This window comes from Cyprinodon tularosa, unplaced genomic scaffold, assembly GCF_016077235.1.
Source record: "Cyprinodon tularosa strain WSP-4 unplaced genomic scaffold, ASM1607723v1 ctg1047, whole genome shotgun sequence".
NCBI lineage: Eukaryota > Metazoa > Chordata > Actinopteri > Cyprinodontiformes > Cyprinodontidae > Cyprinodon > Cyprinodon tularosa.
Genome location: NW_024037835.1, coordinates 237,863 through 256,412, shown reverse-complemented (window position 1 = coordinate 256,412; position 18,550 = coordinate 237,863). Strand labels below are relative to the sequence as shown.

The window sequence follows — 18,550 nt, the reverse complement described above, 5'->3', positions numbered from 1 at the left end:
CTTCCAGGACTTTCCTACTGCAAGGCCACAGTGCCACCATGCAGCTCCCATTATTAACATAACTTTTTTAATCCCAGAGCAAAGTTGAGTATGAAGTATTAACAAAAATGTAACATGGCTTCTAATTGCAATTTATGGCATAAACAATGAAGTATGAGTCCACACTTCCACGTAACATGAGGTAGGGCAACTATGTAACTGCTGTTCTTGTTTCCTGCCATAAATTAGATAAATATTTAGATTGGTTTTTAAATGGTAAAAATGGTAAATGGCCTGTACTTATATAGCGGTTTTTCAAGTCAGGAGACTTGACCAAAGTGCTTTACACTACATTCAGTCATTCACCCATTCACTCACACACTGATGGGGGCTAGCTACATTGTAGCCACAGCTGCCCTGGGGCTCACTGACAGAAGCTACTGTGTTTGTGTACCACGATTATCTGGTTTGATGTTTCACCCTGCATTTCTGTCAGATTGATTTGCTTAATCATGTGACACTGCAGAGGTAAATATTTTCATAAAGGTAAATGATGCACTCCTGAAAGCATTTCCTCATAACAAAGATGTGTCCAACCAACAACTGTCCAACCTGTTTTTCTGAAAAAAATAAAGAGTTTCATTTTCTGATGTGGATGGACCAAAACAACTTGTGAGTTTTTCCAGCACATTCTTTTACAGAATCTGTTTCAGTTCTGAGGAAATGATGCCTTTGTTGCCAAAAGGAGCTTTTGCTTCCTTTTCATCTGTGGTATAAATGCTAAAAGGTCAAAGTCATGAACTGGAGACGGATCGCACACATTCTGAAGGTAGGTCGGGTCTTTTTTTAAAACTCCATAAAGAAAATAGTAGACAGTAGACAATAGTAGATCTGACACGGCTAAAACACTGAAGTAGACCTTTAAGGGAATTATTTATGCCTACCTGAAACAACTAACTGTTGTTCAAACAGTTAAACAGTTGTTCAACTGGTGTTCAAAGTCTAATGATGCCTCATCTCACCATCAGTGACATCACTATTTCTGATCAGTTTTGGCTCAATATACCAAAGTGATTCACTGATTCATTCAGTTTTATTTAAATCAATTGTTAACAGAAATACATTTACTGAATAACTAATTGGCTCTGGGTTCCACTTTGACTGGTCTGTAAACCTTTTATAATGTCTGATTTTCTGCTCTAATTACTGCAGCTCCTCCCAAGAGGAATAAAGAATAAGCATAAAAAGCTTAATAAATTTTATTTGCAAATCTAAATAATAATAATAGATAGGTAGATGTTATTTTAAGCCTTAAAGTATTAATAATCTGATTTGATATTCTCCCTTCCTCTTTACTTTTATCATAATGTATAATTTTTATAACTACTTCAGAAAATAAACCAGATAAGATATTTGTTGTTTTGCCTGAAAAACTTTCTTTTTTTTCTTTTTAAGATTCGCCTAATTTATTTTTTTAATACTTTTTATTGGTAAAGGTTTCTCTTCTCAGAATATTTTATTTGTTCCCTTGTCTATATTATATGTATATTTCAGATTCTCTGTTAGATGTTCCTTTTTCTTCCATATAGCTTCATCCACGTTTACTGCTCCTTGCCACGGCAATCAAGGATTTTGTTTAAATCTGTCCACCTATGACATGCCAGTCTCCCTGTCTCACCTGTGTTGGTTCATCGCTGTTTTATTCTGTTTTATTCATGCCTAGTCTGACCATGACCGTGTCAAACTGTACATTTACACTTTCATTTCTATTTATTTCATTTTCAACTCTCTGCCTGCCTTTGGATCCAGCTCCACAGAGCAACACTGCCAAATGGAAAACCTTTCTCTCCTGCACAAGGCATGGTTTGAATATGTAAAGCCTCCAGGTTCAGTATGATGAGAATAAAAGTATTTTTTTTGTTCACAGATGGAAAAGAGTCTAAAAGAGTTCTTGGTGTCTGTCATTCACAGCCTGCCCCCCAGCCAAGGTAAAAATTCTGTAGATGATTTGGTTTGTTTGTGCTGTTTGTTTGTTACCTGCTTTTGGCGGCAAACGTTCAGCTTTACTTATCCTGTGTTCATTTTGAGCAAGAGCTAATATTAATCTGAAAAGTTATGACTTACTATGTCAAGTGTAATCCAGTGAATCCTATTACAACTCCCCCAAAGTGTTGCTGGTTATTGTCGAGGTGGGGCCAGAGTCTAACCAGAGCAGTCTATGAATGAGAAGCAGGGTCCACCCTGGACAGGTCGTTGGTCTGTCACAGGGCAACACAGAGACACAACGAAACAGACAACCATGCACACACACACAATGCTTCTGTCTCCTTGAACCCCAGTTGGCCTCAGAAGATGGCCGCTCACACTGAGCCTGGTTCTGTTGGAGGTTTCTTCCTGTTAAAAGGGAGTTTTTCCTCTCCACTGTCGCTACAAGTGGCCTCACATCCCTTAGTGTGAGGGCTTCCATTCGAGTCAATGAGTCGATGCAATCAACTGGTTTTCCATAGATAGAAAACTTTGAATCAATCTGACTGTATGATCTGGGGAGCTGTAAAGTGCCTTGAGATGACATGTGTTGTGAATTGGCGCTATATAAATACACTGAATTTTATTGTATTGAATTGAACTCACAGCTAAGGACATTCTAGAGAAGCCAATTAACCTAACAGTCATGTTTTTGGATTGCGAGAGGAAGCCAAAGTACCCTGGGAGAGAACCCACACATGCAAAGGGAGAACATGCAAACTCCATGAAGAAAGACCTCGAGCTGGAAATTAAACACGGAACCTTCTTGCTGCAAGACAGCGGTGCTACACAATGTATTCTCTCTCTTGTGTATTTACGTATTCACAGAGAACATCAAGCTTTCCGGTATTTTTTAAGCAACGTGCTGTATTGCTGTAATTACATCTTATCCTATGTTATTACTTCAGGTGCAACACTGAATAACACTCAGTGCTTTTCAACACTTTTTTAACTGTTGGCTCCGACTGAAGCCTGTTTCATGGTTTGCATGACCTGGATGAATGAGAATTTGCACAGGCATGATCTATTTATAATACATTTTAACTAATCCAGCCTTCCGTATAAGCATGCCTTTGTTCCTTTGAGGATGATTTTCATCATGTTGAGCTTCAATTCTTCACCCACACATTTCCGGTTGTGGCATTTCCCAAAGCGCGTTGGAAATAAATGCGAAGATGCTTTTCTGGTTGAGGGCTGTAGAGGATAAGATGTGGCTTGTTTGTTGTCTGACTGTATGGGAAAAAAATTATTTTAATTTACTCTTGATAAATAAAATTGATTCATTACAATTAATTAACAATATTTTATTTATAAACACATACTCGGAACAGTGGTTGCCTGATTAGGGTAAATGGTCTACAGCTTGTTTATCCTATGTAGGTGAGGCAAGCCAATTTCATTTATATCGCACAGTTCAGTACAAAGACAATAATAAGTGTCTTACATAAATTAGATAACAAATAAGGAAAATAAAAGGAGAATAAAAGCAAGTAAAAATAAAAAGAAGTATGATAGCAGATAATATAATTTAGTGTCTACAAATAAAAATTCTTAGCAATAAAATTTTATTATGAACCTTCAGATTCCTTTGCCTTTTCTTTCGGGACTTTTGGGGAGAAACACCACCCAAACAACAGGATTGTAGTTGCAAAACCGAAAAATAAGTTGTATATCTCAATTGTACACTAGAGGGCGCTGTCGGCTGAGGCATATGCGTCAGACAGCAGCAGGTAGTAGATCAACACCTCACTAATTCAATATTAGGCTAGTATTAGACATTCTACTTGAGAATAGCTTTTTGAGGTTCCTTCATGTGCCTTATTTTTGTTGAGAAACACAGTAATGTTTCCTGCATATAACATCTGCTTAGTAGACTGTGTTAATGGCGCCTTAATTTACCCCCCACCAGTAGTTTTTATTTTTTTTATTTTTATTTATTCATTTTTTTAACAGGTTCACTTTCTAAAAAAAAAAAAACAAAGCCTTTTACTTTCAAATAAATAAATAAATAAATAAAAAACATTTTAGCCACATTTTCTGCATCAAGGCTTAATTACTCATATGTTTTAATGTAATTTTTACTTTTATTTTTTTTAAGTCCACTTTTTCAGAGAATATTGTGAGGTTTTTAACAAGAAATACATTTTTGGCTTATTTAATCTGACAAATGAGGAAACATGTTTTTTTTTTCACTTTTATTTAGTGTAATTGTTTTATTTTTTCAGGCAATTTCTGGCAAGAATTTCTTCATGTTTCCCAGGATATCTCTCCCTTTGCTGTTCCTGTGGGATTGGCTGCTACGCTTATGTCCCTTCTGTCAGCCGTCTTCGTGGCATATAAATGGAGGAGAACCAAAAGCAAGTTCAACAGTAATTGAACAATGTTATATTAAATAAAATAATTCTCAAGATTTTATTTATGTTGGTTATATTAACATATATACTTCATAAGCTATTTGAAAATCAGATACTAAAAAAATACATTGTTATTTTGTTAATTTACTGACTCATAATCTGTTTCTGACAGAAATACAATCAGATGATCCAGTCTGCGATACAGGAGGCAGAGAGACTGAGAAGAATAATGTAAGTGGAAAATATTTTGATGAAAATGACTGAGGTGTACAGCAGGCTGCAGACTGTAGTTTGGCCTTTGTTTTTCTTCTTGTTCTTTACAGGAGTCTTTCAAAAACTGTCCCACCTGACTTTTCATTTATTTATTTTGCAGCTACATGAATCTAAGAGTGAAAGAGAATCTTTGATCAAGGAGAATCATGAGTTGGAGAAAGAAATGACCCAACTGAAGAACAAGTATGAGCAGCAGGTACAAGTTTGATTCATTGTATACAGCTTCAGTCCTGAGCTTTGATGCCTGAATTATCAAATTTAATGGGTGTGTCCCTAATTTGCGGTTCATTTCTTCTTTCAATTCAATTTTAAACCAGCATACACAAACCAAGGATTTGGTGGTATCCCTAAAAGGGACTTTTTGGATTCAGCTCACCTCTTACTGTGTTCCAAAAAAATTAAAAACAATCCACTGAACTTTGTTTTCAAGTTTGAGGACATTTTGCTTCCCATCCAGGAAGCTTTCTCAATTCAAAATGTCAGGAATAGCATTGAGTTTAAGTTTATAAAGTAGGTTATAAATATATTTATAGAGTAGCCCAACAAAGCCTTGTTTTTGTTTAGAAAACAGGCAAATTGAAACAGCCGAACGGGTCCACCCCTTTGGGATGGCGGTCGTTTGGCTTCTTTTCTTAGCCTGCAATTCCCCATACCTGTCTAAGTCTCTGGAAGGGGTGTCGTTAAAGGGAATGGTTGGCCTCTCCCCTGTAAAGTTCTTCTGCTCCCCTGTAAAGGGGTAGGGGTTGTCATAATTGTGGAAAGGGATCAACTCAATTGCTGCATTGTAGGTTTTTGAAAGCTGAAATCTGAATCAACCCCTTCTGTTTAAGTTTGTTTTTTCTTTCTTAACATACATGGCTTCCTTCATGCCCCTCTTAAAGGTGGTTGGTGGCAATAGATTGCAGCAAACAGTTTTAAGAACATTCCTCAAGCATCATTTAAGAGGAGGACCATACAGTTTAGATGCAATTATAACTTTGTGGTAGTAATCAAGCAAAAACAAGTATTGCATTAATCTCTGAAATAATTTTAATACTCCTTGCTAAAATGATGTAAATTATGTTATATTTTTTTTTTCTGTTCTTAGCTAGAAGACCAAAAGAAAGAAAGTGACAATCTTCAAGAAAAGATGGCAAATGGCCTTAAGACTGCAAGAAGGGATCTGGAGGTTAGAGCAATAATATAACTTTCTGCATCTTATTAATCATAGACCATAGAGCCAACCTGACCACAGCATTTTATGATATAATACAATATAATATAATATAAAACACCTCCCACACAAGCTCAGGCTCCTTCCCCACCAGTGAGGTGACGTTCCACCTCCCTACAGCCAGAAGCTACGAGCACCGACTGGGCTGCTGAGGCATCCTGCCTCAACCACTACCCAATCCTCTCTGCACCTGACCCCTATGGATCCCTTTGCGGTTGGTGGATCGACAGGTGGGCGGCCCACATCGTCCATTTGGGCTGAGCCCAGCTGGTCCTTGTGGGCATGTCAGCCCCCAAACCAAGGCCTGGCTCCAGGGTGGGGCCCCGGTTGTGCGTCACCCACCTTGGTTTGATTTTTTTCCATAACAGTGGCAGAGGCTGGGAACTTAGAGGCAGACTCGCCCATCAGCCAGACTGAAGTTGCCGAGGTAGTTAGAAAGCTTCTCGGGCAGGGCGCCCAGAATAGATGAGATCTGTCCTTATTACCTTAAGTCTCTGGACGTTGTAGGTCTGTCTTGGCTGACACATCTCTGCAGTATTGAGTGATCCGGCCAATAGTCTAACCTCATATCCAGGAAGAACAATGCGGTTTTTGGCCCTGTTGTGGTACACTGGACCAGCTCTATACCCTTCATTGGGTGCTTGAGCGTTCCTGGGAGTTCACCCAACCAGTCCACTTGTGTTTTATGGATTCTGAAGAAGTGTTGGGATCTGGAGATGTACCACCTTTCTCCAGCAGAGTGCGCTGTGGGTCTCCTGGGCTGGAGCCCTCCAGCACACCTGCTGGAGAAAGGTGGTACATCTCCAGATCCCAACAAAAAGGCTTTCGACTGTGTCACTAGTGGTGTCCTGTGTGGGGTGCTCCGGAAGTATCGGATCCGGGGCCCTCTGTTAAGGGCTGTCCACTCTCTGTATGACCGCAGTAGGAGCTTGGTTGACATTGCTGGCAGTAAGTCAGACCTGTTCCTGGTGCATGTTGGGCTCTGTCAGGGCTGTCCTTTGTCACCGGTTCTGTTCCATATATTTATTGACAGAATTAGGCGCACCCAGGGACCGGAAGGTGTCCAGTTTGGGAACATCAGGATCTCATCTCTGCTGTTTGCAGATGATGTTGTCCTGTTGGTCTTATCAAACCAAGACCTTCCACGTGCACTGGAGCGGTTTGCCACTGAGTAAAGACCGAAAGGACAAGATCGCGAATACAAGCGGCCGAAATAACTTTCCTCAACAGGATGGCTGGACGCACCCTTCGAGATCGGGTGAGGAGCTCAGTTACCAGGGATGAGCTCAGAGTAGAGTCGAAGGGAGCTAGCTGAGGTGGCTCGGACATCTGTTTCGGATGCCTTCTTGTCGCCTCCCTCGGGAGTTGTTACAGGCCTCATGGAAGGCTCAGTACACACTGTAGGCACTATGTCTCTGAGCTGGCCTGGTATCACGTCGGGGTCCCCCCAGAGCAGCTGGAGGAAGTGTGTGTGGATAGGGAAGTCTGGGCATCTCTGGTTAGACTGCTGCCTCCACGCCCCTGCCCAGGAAAGAGTGGAAGAAAATGAATGGATCAGTGAAATTAGTTACTCTCCACCTTCTAATGTCCAAAGATGTTTATTCTAAGTAGATTTTTTTTTAGATCTCTTTGTTGTCTGTTCATAATTAATAAAGTTATTTATTTCAAACCAGTGTCCCTCCAAAGCTGCCCTGCCCTGCGGTGCTTTCTATGTGTTTTGCCATATGCATGCAGAGGCTTGGTTGTTTTGACTCCCCTATATAAAGGCGTGCTCTCTGCTCCCTTGAAATGCATTGAAATGTTTTAAATAGAGAAATGTGTTTATTTTGGACAGAGACTTAGGATTTAAATCAGGTAGGAAAATGCTGCATGTGTGTGTATAGCATATGTGGTTGCATGTTTTCTACTTTAGACATCGATATGGTAAATTTATACTAACTGGTGCTTTAGTATTTCTTTAAGCTAATTGTTCTATGAGCTGCCACCCATTTTTCTATGCTCAATAATCCATGTTAGGTTGAGGAGAGTTGATGCCTCTGTGGTCAGGGGGCTTCTCCATGATTTTACTTCATCTGGATGAATTTAATTGAAATGGAACATGATTGTAGACAACTGCATTTAAACTGAATCCTTTACTTTTCTTGATTTATTTATCACCTCACCTGTTACTGTATCAATAGAACTGAACTAATGATGAGTTGGCTATTAGGTCTGGCTCAGATCAACATCTGCTTCTGTTTTTCTCTAAAAGATGATGAAGACAAATCCCATTCAGAGGAGGCAGAACTTTACTGAGTCACTGAAGAACACCCTAGCAATGCAGCGGATACGCAGAGTAATACAGACACACTGACACACAAAGCTAACACTTGTTGTAAACACTGAATGACTGCTCCACTCACTGCTCTAGTTTCCTCTGTGACACTATTTGGACTACAAATATCTCCCAAGTTTACATCGGGGATGACATTTGGATTTTGGTCTTTATCTCATTTAAACTTTTAAAGCAGCAGCTGGTAACCAAGGAAACTTTACATCATACCTTAGAGTAGTGGTTGTAATCTTTGAATCCTCAATGTCTCTGAAATGATAAAGCTTTTCAGTAATCTGGGTGGTTGTGGTATTGTCTTTTAATCTGGGATGTATTTAGTGACATACTCATTTCTTACTTACTGTTTTATATAAAAATTCAGCTTTAGTTTTTCAATTCAGTTTATTTTTATTTCGCCAAATCACAAAACACGTCATCTCAAGACAATAAGCATTAGCCTTCATATTTTTTATTCACATAACGGATTGGCATGTTTATCTTAGGTAGAAAGCCTTAGATTTCATATTTACCTTTTAGAATTATCCTCCCCATTGGTTTGATTTATTTGTTGTTAAGTAAGTGACTGTTTTAGATAATCCACCAATTGGAATGTTTTTTTAAAAAGAGAATATCCATGAATAAGATAAATATTACATATATTTTAATCCAGGATATAATTTAAAATCCTCCTTCTCACATATAAAGCCCTAAATTGCTAAGCTCTGTCTTATATCACTGATGTGATTGTTCCTAACAGAGCACTTATTTAACCACTGCAGATCTTTTAATTATTAGTCCACTTTCCTGTGGAACCAACTACGAGACATCCTGTTTCCTGGCCCAAAACTTAGCTTTATGATAAAGCTTATATTTAGAGTGGCTCAAGTTATCCTGAGCTATCTGTATAGTTATGCTGCTATAGCCTTAAACCACTGGAGGACATAAGGACCAGTTTTCATCATCCTGCTTCATTCTATCTCTACTTACCCATTCTGCAGTATTTGTTTTTAGCCTCTAGCTTTATGTTCTCCCCCTTTCTTTTCTGATTGTCTCTGTTCCTGTTTGGCTGTGCCACCATCCTGGAGATAAATATCAGCTGTGCTGCTGGCATTAACATCTTTGTTTGTATATGCATATAAACATTTTTTCAGTGTAGTCCTGTTTCTCCGGTGACATTGGAGCTGGCTCGGAGTTTGTCTGCCTGGCTGTGTGTTTCCTGGACAGGGCCCACTTTGAATCTGGTTAATAGTTACCTTTTGTATTGTTGCTTCGTTCTTTCAGGTGTTCTTCCTATTAAAAGAGAGTTTTCATCTCCACTGTTGTTGCTGGCATGCTTGGTGTGAGGGATTACTGTCAAGACAATGAGTCGTTGCAATCAGCTTGTTTTCCTTAAATAGAACCCGTATATCTGTTTGAATATTATCTGTAAAGTGCCTTGGGATGACATGTGCTGTGAAATTGGGATATATAAATAAATTGAATTTAATTGAAATGCATTAGTCTATGATTAATATTGGGTTACCTTAATAGCTTCCAAATTATCATATTTTTATTCATACAGTTATATTTTCCCAGGCAGATTTTTTTCTGATGATATCATGGTGTAGAAATTGTTATTTTGGTTTATTTTGTCAGTATAGTGGTGACTGTAATGCTACATCATTGATTATATGATTTTATGAACCTTCCTCCTCCTTTTCCTTATTTCAGCTGGAGGACCAGATAAAAACCCTCAGTGTTTCTCAAGTTAACAGCTGTTTGGCCCACAATGACCCGCTGCTAACTAGGAGGAAGAGAGAGGCGGAAAAAACGCAGGTTCAAATCCAAACACTTTAAACTACTGTCTTTGGAGACTCAGTCAGGTTTCTTTCTTTAGATCATTTAGATCAACCATCTTTCAACCACATCTTGTATATTCATTCCTTTTTTGCCATAAAAACAGCTTGGTTATTGCTTAAAGTAGTAAACATTGCACTTATGTTTAGTTATTTGTTTGATTTCTTTACACTGATGCAGTTAATCAATTAATTATCTGTATTTTCTAATGATGTCCCTTTAATAAATAGCTTTGTTTTTTTTTTTAGCAAACTTGTCAGACTAACATTCCCTTTTTACCTTTTTGTTGTCAAAGACAATGATTTTGGACACAATTAAACGAGTCAGGGAGAGTTTTCCTTCACTGAAGCAGGCGGTTGCCATGGCGAGGATACACAAAGTAAGCCACACTTTTAACTAGTGAAACCTAAACAGAAGGCTCGAATTATGCAGAGAAACTTCAGCAGATGTATTTTTCTATTTTGTTTTTTTACAATGACACAGGGGAATTTTAAACATGTTCTTTTCAAAAGTGTGTCAGTGCAATTACTTTGCAAATGACTTGTTTACAATCCTACTATTTAAGGTGCATCAACAAAAACATTTATTTTTTTGTGGAAAACAAATGTGTCTATTATTTTTCAATTTTTATATATATATATATATATATATATATATATATATATATATATATATATATATATATATATATATATATATATATATATATATATATATATATATATGATTCTATGATTTCATGAACCTTTCTCCTCCTTCCTTATTTCAGCTGGAGGACCAGATGAAACACCTCAGTGTTTCTCAGGTCAACAGCTGTTTGGTTATAAATGACACACCGATGACGAGGAAGAAGAGAGAGGCAGAAAAAACACAGATTTTGGACACAATTAAACGAGTCAGGGGGAGTTTTCCTTCACTGAAGCAGGCGGTTGCCATGGCGAGGATACACAAAGTAAGTCACATATTTAACTGATGAAACCTAAACAGAAGAATTGAATTATGCAGAGATACATCAGCAGATTTATTTTTTCTATTTTTTTTACAATGACAGAGGGGAAATTTAAATTTGACCTTTTCAAAATTGTGTCAGTGCAATTACTTTGCAAGTGATTTAAACACATCCCAATATTTAAGGTGCATCAGCAAAAATATTTCTTTTTTGAGGGACACAAATGTCTCTCTTGCCTTGCTTTTTTTTTTTTTACTTTTCGTCCTCATAAAAGTATTTGCTTTGATTTGCATTGATATTATATTTCAAAACATTTCCAAAACCTATATTTTTTTATATATCAAAGTTCATCAATATACATATATATATATATATATATATATATATATATATATATATATGATTTTTTTATATTGTCATGAGTCAACATATATGTAATGAAACTTTAAATATGAAGAAAATGTTGAATTGTGGCATAGTGGCCAATCGGAATTATGGGAAATGCCTGTTGGCGTTAAGTATTTCGTTGGAACATATTATTACAGTATTTTATGCTGTCACTATGTCTGTTTTGCTGATGAAGATTCTCAGTCATCCAGGTCATAGTCATTCCGTTAAAGTTCAAAAAATCCACTGGACTTGGTTTCCAAGATTTGAAAACATTTCGCCACCTCTCCAGGAAGCTTTCTCAATTCAAATGTCATGTCATCATATGTCTGTTTTATTCACCATGTCAGTCCCCACTATCTATACTCTCCTTCTTCTCCTTCTCATCTGAATTAATCTGTCGCAATTTCGGCACCAAACTATTTTGGCATATTTTTCCACTTGTATGATTTTGCACCTTCTTTCTCTGAGCATCTGTGTGCCAACCCCACCTGCATCCACCTTAAGTCTTTCCTTGTCTCCATTCCCACAGATAGAAAAGCAGAAACCTCTAAAATTCCAGCCAGTTTAAATGGCAAATTCTCATCACCTCCATCCAGAGTGAGGGGAAAAAAGGGCTCTTGCATTGATGTTATTATCAAATTCTTCTATTTATACATCAATTAAGTTCATTGATAAATAATATATTTTAGAAAAAAAATAAATTAATTCATTTTTTTAAATACTTTTTGATCACTCTGTGACATTCTGTGTACCATGGCCAACAAGGCAGTGAAGTTCTTTGTTCATGCATGCATGTTTCGAAACTACATTACCCACGATTCTTGGTCACTTTCATTCAACTGTATATATTCAAAATTGTATTTATTATATTTTGACTTGCGATGATATGTATAATAATTCAGTATCAGACAATTAAATGTGATCATCCAGTCAGATTGGTTTAAATTTTTCTAGCTCATTAACTCGACAGCAATCCATAAAACATTATTGCATATGTTTTTATGATTTTTTTTTTTAAAGTTTGAAAGCAAATCTCTTGCTTATTAATTTCAAATTGATCTGAACATTACAAAAGTAAGTGTTTTGATGTACAAGAAGAAGATTTTGGAATAAAAAATCAGAATCCATTGTATGCTGCAGTAAATGGCAATAGATTGTAAGAAACAGATTTAAGAACATTCCTCAAGTATTATCTAAAAGTAGGACCATACAGCCTAGATGAAATTATAACTTTGTAGTATGAAATAAGCAAAAACAAATATTGTATTAATGTCTGAAATTATTTTAATTCTCCTGCCTAAAAAGATGTGAATTATTTTTCTTTTTTTGTTGTTGTTCTTAGCTAGAAGACCAAATAAAAGAAAAAGAGATTCTTCAAGAACAGATGGAGAATGACCTCAAGACTGCAAGAAGGGATCTGGAGGTTAGAGGAACAATATAACTTCTCATTCCTTTCTCGTAATCATTTGAGAACACAGAGGCAACTTTAAGTTTTCAAGTCATAGTAAGCCGAACAGGGTTTTACAGCTTTTAGGCAGTTACCCAACAACCAGAACAGATCTCAGTTTTTCAGACCAACCTGACTACCTAACCACAGCATCTTATATGCTCTTGGCATTGAAAGATTGTGGTGTGTATACAGTAAAAGAGCCTGATTTATTGCTTAAGTCTCTGTTTTTAGAATTGCTTTTTGAGCCCTAGAACAGAGATTCCCAGTATCTCAGCATTCTTGTTCTTAATTCATCAAGTTAAAATGTGATTAAAAGGGAGTTACTCCGAGGAGCTCCAGTTTTATAAATACAGGTTTATAATATAATTTAATTTTGTATTTATTCTGATCCCTTATTAAATTCCAGGCATCATATTTATGTTGTTTGTTTTTTTTACTTGAGATGAAAAGAACAAAATGCCTAAGTATAAAAATATATATATATTTTTTAATCAATTTTAAAATTGATTAAAACAATTTTATGAAATTGATGATGAAATAGTTTTTATCAAACAATTTTGATAAAAACAATTTTATCAAAATGGATAAAATTGATAAATTGGGGGGGGGGTAGGGCAACACTTTGTTGGAGTTTTTTGGGGGGTTTTTTAGCCCTTCATTTTGTCAGTCAGGTCCTTTTTAAACTGTCTGTCTAGTTTTAAAAACTGTGATCTGAAACAGTTAAGGCAAAAAGATAAAAATTATTTAATAAATAAACAATATAACAAATGTAGTTTTTTGCATTTAAGTTCAATATTATTGCTCTTTCTGCTCACCCTGGGCAAACCGCCAGGAGGCTGACAGCAACCTGAGGCAGAAAGATGATGAACTGCAGAAGATCATTGAGAGGCTAAAGGAAACGACTGAGGAGCACAAACAGCAGACTGTGGTTGGTTCTAGTTTTTCTTCTTGTTCTTTAAAGGATTTTTTCTAAAACTGTCCAACATTACATTAGGGCTGCTGGAATTCATCAGAATGTTTTTTTTTTTTGCAGCTACATGAATCTAAGAGTGAAACAGAATCTTTGATCAAGAAGAATCAGGAGCTGGAGAAAGAAATGACCCAACTGAAGAACAAGTATGAGCAGCAGGTACAAGTAAAATCATGTTGTTCTGTTTTCATTCACTGAATAGAGCTTTAGACTTAAGCCTTGATATCTGAAACATCATATAGGATGGATTTGTCCCTAATTTGCAGCTCATGTCTTTTTCTGTAACTTCAGTCTGATGCTGAAGCCCAGCAGGAGCTAAAGGATGAACAGCAGGAGAGCAGTGATGCTACAGAAAGTCCAAATGAGCTGAAAACAGAACTGGAAAACGAGAACCAAAAGGTTAAGCTCTTTATTACAAGCTCATGTTTAAATTTCTTCTTAAATAGAAAAAAATTCTGTTCATATTACTGTCCGAAAAAAAAAAAGATGAGTCATTGGTTTTTCAGCAATCCCTCATGCTGAGCTTGCAGTAAAATAAAGACCCCCCAACATAACCCTGCTCGATATGGGAAGTCTTTTGGGGTTCATGAGAAAAAAACACTCAGCAAAAATCCTATACATTTAGTTGTATTTGTTTCTACATTATCTGTAATCCAAGCTGGAGACTTTTTCTAATATGGAGGAGAATTTCTATCAGGGAAATGAGGAGGACCGAAAACTCCCAACAGGTGTTAATAAAAGAGCCAGAAAACAACCAGCAGTCAGGCATAACCTTTAAATTTATTCCAGCTTCTAGAAATAAAGATTCAAAATCTCTGTTTATCATTATCAGTACGGCATAACTCCAGTCTATTCATTTCTTTTCTACTCACTAAGAAATTGGTTTATTTTGGAAGAAAAAAAGGTGTCTAACACTACATAATACTGAATGAATAATGAATAAAACAATAGTTCTAATTCTGGTAAAAGTTGTAAGTTTTTGAAGAAAAAACCACAACAACTAAAGTTATTTCTGTGCTTCAACATGCATTTCTGTTTAACTGCAGCAGAATAAGGAGCAGCCTGAAAGGTTTCTGGTTGCTGAGGAGCTGAAAGTGGAGACTGAGTTGTCAGAGGGCAGGGATCTCAGGAAAGAGGTGACTTTGCCTCTTATGTCTGCTCATTTTTTAGCATTTGATTGATAAAAAAAAAAAAAAAAACTTCCGTTTTTAATCATTAACCTTCACCACTCTCTGGTCTTTAGCATCTTGTTTTTGTCTTACTTTAATTTCACTATGTTAAACAACATACAATGTATATGAGGTTAGAGAAATATGATTGTGTCAAAAGTTGTGGCGATGTCACTTTGACTAAACCTTTGATTTCCTCAGTAAAAACTTTTCTTTGTATTACTATTCTAAACCAGCGAAGATGTGTATTTCTTCCTTTATTTACAACCAATAATAGACTAACCAAACATTTAAAGATTTAACCCTATAAAAGAAGTCTAACTGAATTAGGAAAGTAAAATTAACAATTAAAAATGTTTTATGGTTTATTTATTTAATACAGGGACAACAAACAGAACACATAAAGCACAGAGATGCCCTGACAGAGGTTATAGCGTTGTTGTCTCTAACAAAGCTGTTACAAAAAAATCATTAGAAAAAGGTAAAAACAACTGGATGCTATTAAATAAATAAAAGGTTATTTAAAAAATCAAAAGACACCATCAGCAATACAATGCAAGAACAAAAACACAAACCTTCCTCACTGATGTCACTCAGTCACACATCTGCTCACATTCAACAAAAAGAAGGAAAAAAATGCATTTAAACAGGCTGACACCATTCAGCTAAATACAGTTCTACATCAGGCAGAACAACAAATATCTCCCTGGTCTGAAAAGTTCAAAGCAGCCACATCAGTTTACATTATGAGATTCTATTTAGAGGACGCCTTATTTATGTCATGTGTGTGAATTAATAAATATTGCATAACTAAAGGTCTGTTAGCAAAGTATTTGAATGACGAACAATGAACATTTGTTTTTATTTTAATTATAATAATTGCACATTTTAATGTTCATCTGATGCTTTGCTACTTTGAAAATAACATGTTTTCCACTAGAGGGCGCTATTGGTGATACTGCACTTAAAGAGTAGGAAATAAAACAGTCTCTAATGGTTCATATTCAAAGAAGAAACTAGTGATTTGGATATGTTTGTTCTTTCTTGCTTTGTATGTTATGCTGAAATAGTTTTATTTTTATTTTATGTATTTTTTTAGCTGCAAGACTTGAAGATTTATTCTGAGCTTCTTGCAGAGAAGAACCAGCAGCTGGAGGCTCAGCTGGCTGAACTGAAAGAGAGATACAAGCAGGAGGTAAAACCTTATAACTGCAAGCATCAAGTTTAGGATTTTATTTGCTGGACCATTACATGAAATCTTCTTGATACTTCAGTTTAGAACAAGAATAGAGGAAGAGCAACAGTGGAGGGAGGAGCTTGAGGAAGACGTGGAGATTCTGAGGAAGGAACTAGAAAAGCAGACAGAGGTTTGTTTTTGTTTTTCCAACATTTCTCTCTTTTTATGGATTTATGTTTACTCTGGCTCAGTTAGTAGAGTCTATGTATTTTTTTTCTACTGTACAGGTGTTGTTTTGACAGACTGGTTTCCCTTTCTCTCCTCAGTATCGTGCAATCCAAGCAGGAGCAGAATCAGAGATCCATGGAGATAAAGTATCAGTTCCAGAGGATTCCAGATAACATTTTTTCCAGTTAGCTAATGGCAGCTTAGCAACAGTCCTTCTTTATTTAAAGCTTTAAAAAGATCCAGTTAAATAACCTTATTTCTCTAGATGAAGCTTTAACATATTGATTTTCTTGCTGTGTATCTTGATAGAACATTGATATTAGAGACTTAATACTGTTATTGAGAGACAAAACAATAATTAAAGGTTATTAGTATTGCTTTTATCAGATAACTTTTGTATATTGTTTCCTTTTTGTCTTTTATGCTTGAAATATAACAACTAATCTTTGTTTTAACATAAAAATATATATTTCAGAACTCTTTGACACTGAACATTTATTATTTCATAAGATTATGTTTGATTTGTTTGTTTAAAACTCTGATCGAGGTTTGCCATTAAAGATAAAGCCAGAAATGATCAGGTTTTAATTGTCTTACCTCCTGTAGAAGTCTGGGTGCTTGTTTCTGTAGATAGATGAGGGAGCGCAGTAAAGAGGGAACAGAGAGGATCAGATGGGGGACAACGTTTAAAGATAAATATTTCAGAAAGTATTTTATGGATGCTTTAGAAATTTGAAGATTTAAATATCTTTTACCTCTGGAGATATTTTATATAAAAAACAATCACTATTGTTAAAGTAAAAATACAAAAAGCTCTTAACTGAAAAATACGTGCAATTTAATCGTATAGTTTTTTCAACTCGTGTTTTTTCTGTTGGAATAACTCAGTCGTCACTAATGGTTAGAACTGCTGTCAGACATTAAAACTGTTCTGTATTCCCCTTTATCCTTATTTAAAAAATTGTTCAAAACAAACCACTGGATCCTGTTTTCCAAGTTTGAAGACGTTTTGCTTGCCATCCAAAAAGCTTTCTCAATTCAAAATGTCTGAAGTAGTGTTGAGCTCCAGGCTTTTTAGGGTAGCCCAACAAAAGCTAAAAGGGCTTAGAAAACAGGCAAATTGAACCATAAACAGGTCCACCACTTTTTAATAGGAAGTCGTTGAGGTTGTTATTGGACTGCAGTACCCGATCCTGGTCCATGCCTCTGAAAAGGAAGTCTTTAGGGTCATTGTTGGCCTGGCTGACCAGGAGAGATGTTTTGGTTGCCTGAATGGCAATGAGGATTTAGATGATAGTGTAAAGGAATCAACTCTAACGCAGCGTTATAGGTTTTCAAGAGCTAAAACCTGAGTCCTCCTCCTCTGTTTAAGTTTGGTTTTTCTCTCTTAACGTAAATGGCTTCCTTCACATCCCTTTAAAACCACCTGTCCTCTTTGTCCAAAATGTGAACATTGTGGTCCTCAAAAGAATGTCCTTTGTCAATAAGGTGTAGATGTACAGCAGAGTCTTTTCCAGAGGAGGCCGCTTTTCTGTGTTGGGCCATGCATCTGTGGAGAGGTTGTTTGCTTTCTCCAACATAAAGATCAGAGCATTCCTCGCTGCATTAAACTAAATACACCACTCCAATCATATTTGGTTTGGGGGTTTTGTCTTTAGAATACACTAGTCTCCATTTAATGGTCTTGTTTGGTTTGAAATGTACTGTTATTTTGTGTTTGGAGAAAATCCTCTTGAGTTTTTCAGAGATTTCAGCAACTTATGGTATGGCGATGTTTGTGCGTTTAATCTTGTCAACACGCAGCAGAGTATAACGGCGAGGCATAACTCAATACTACTTAAGACATTTTGAAATGAGAAAGCTTTCTGGATGGGAAGCGAAACATCTTCAAACCTGAAAAACAAAGTCCATTGGTTTGTTTATTACTTTTTTTTATGACTGTGACCAGGATGACTCAGGATCTTCAGCAGCACCTTTATCCTGATATTCTGATCTGTAATGGGCAATGTATTGTGCATCAGAATTTTATGTGAACTTACTGATATTTTGAAAGATATGTGACATTCATACACACTTAAATGCATGGGTGTCCAAAGTGCAGCCCTTGGGAAATTGTACACTTGCACCCTAATCCTTATTTATCTTGATATACTGTATATATATTGTTTATTCTTAATGCACCTTTTTCCTCCTTGTTTGTACCTTCTGTTATTACTAAGTCAATAT

At 36.4% G+C, this 18,550-nt stretch overlaps 1 protein-coding gene across 1 annotated transcript; it reads left to right on the top strand.

The window, feature by feature from the left end:
- Positions 1 to 572: 572 nt before the first annotated feature.
- On the top strand, positions 573 to 18,550 carry LOC119782530 (trichohyalin-like). Its single transcript, XM_038283534.1, has 18 exons — positions 573 to 808; positions 1,907 to 1,967; positions 4,230 to 4,373; positions 4,531 to 4,589; positions 4,732 to 4,827; positions 5,719 to 5,799; positions 8,096 to 8,179; positions 9,866 to 9,970; positions 10,287 to 10,370; positions 10,761 to 10,943; positions 12,673 to 12,753; positions 13,613 to 13,708; positions 13,814 to 13,909; positions 14,042 to 14,149; positions 14,797 to 14,886; positions 16,019 to 16,114; positions 16,194 to 16,286; positions 16,423 to 18,550. Exons 1-18 carry the CDS (start codon positions 776 to 778, stop codon positions 16,495 to 16,497), a joined length of 1,665 nt encoding a protein of 554 aa, XP_038139462.1. The 5' UTR covers positions 573 to 775; the 3' UTR covers positions 16,498 to 18,550.

Bases quoted from the DNA above. Each gene is read 5' to 3' on its own strand.
- LOC119782530 (XM_038283534.1), top strand. From the start codon at position 776: ATGAACTGGAGACGGATCGCACACATTCTGAAG. The intron at 13,709-13,813 runs GTTGGTTCTAGT...TTTTTTTTGCAG, and splicing joins AGCACAAACAGCAGACTGTG to CTACATGAATCTAAGAGTGA. The intron at 14,887-16,018 runs GTGACTTTGCCT...GTATTTTTTTAG, and splicing joins GCAGGGATCTCAGGAAAGAG to CTGCAAGACTTGAAGATTTA.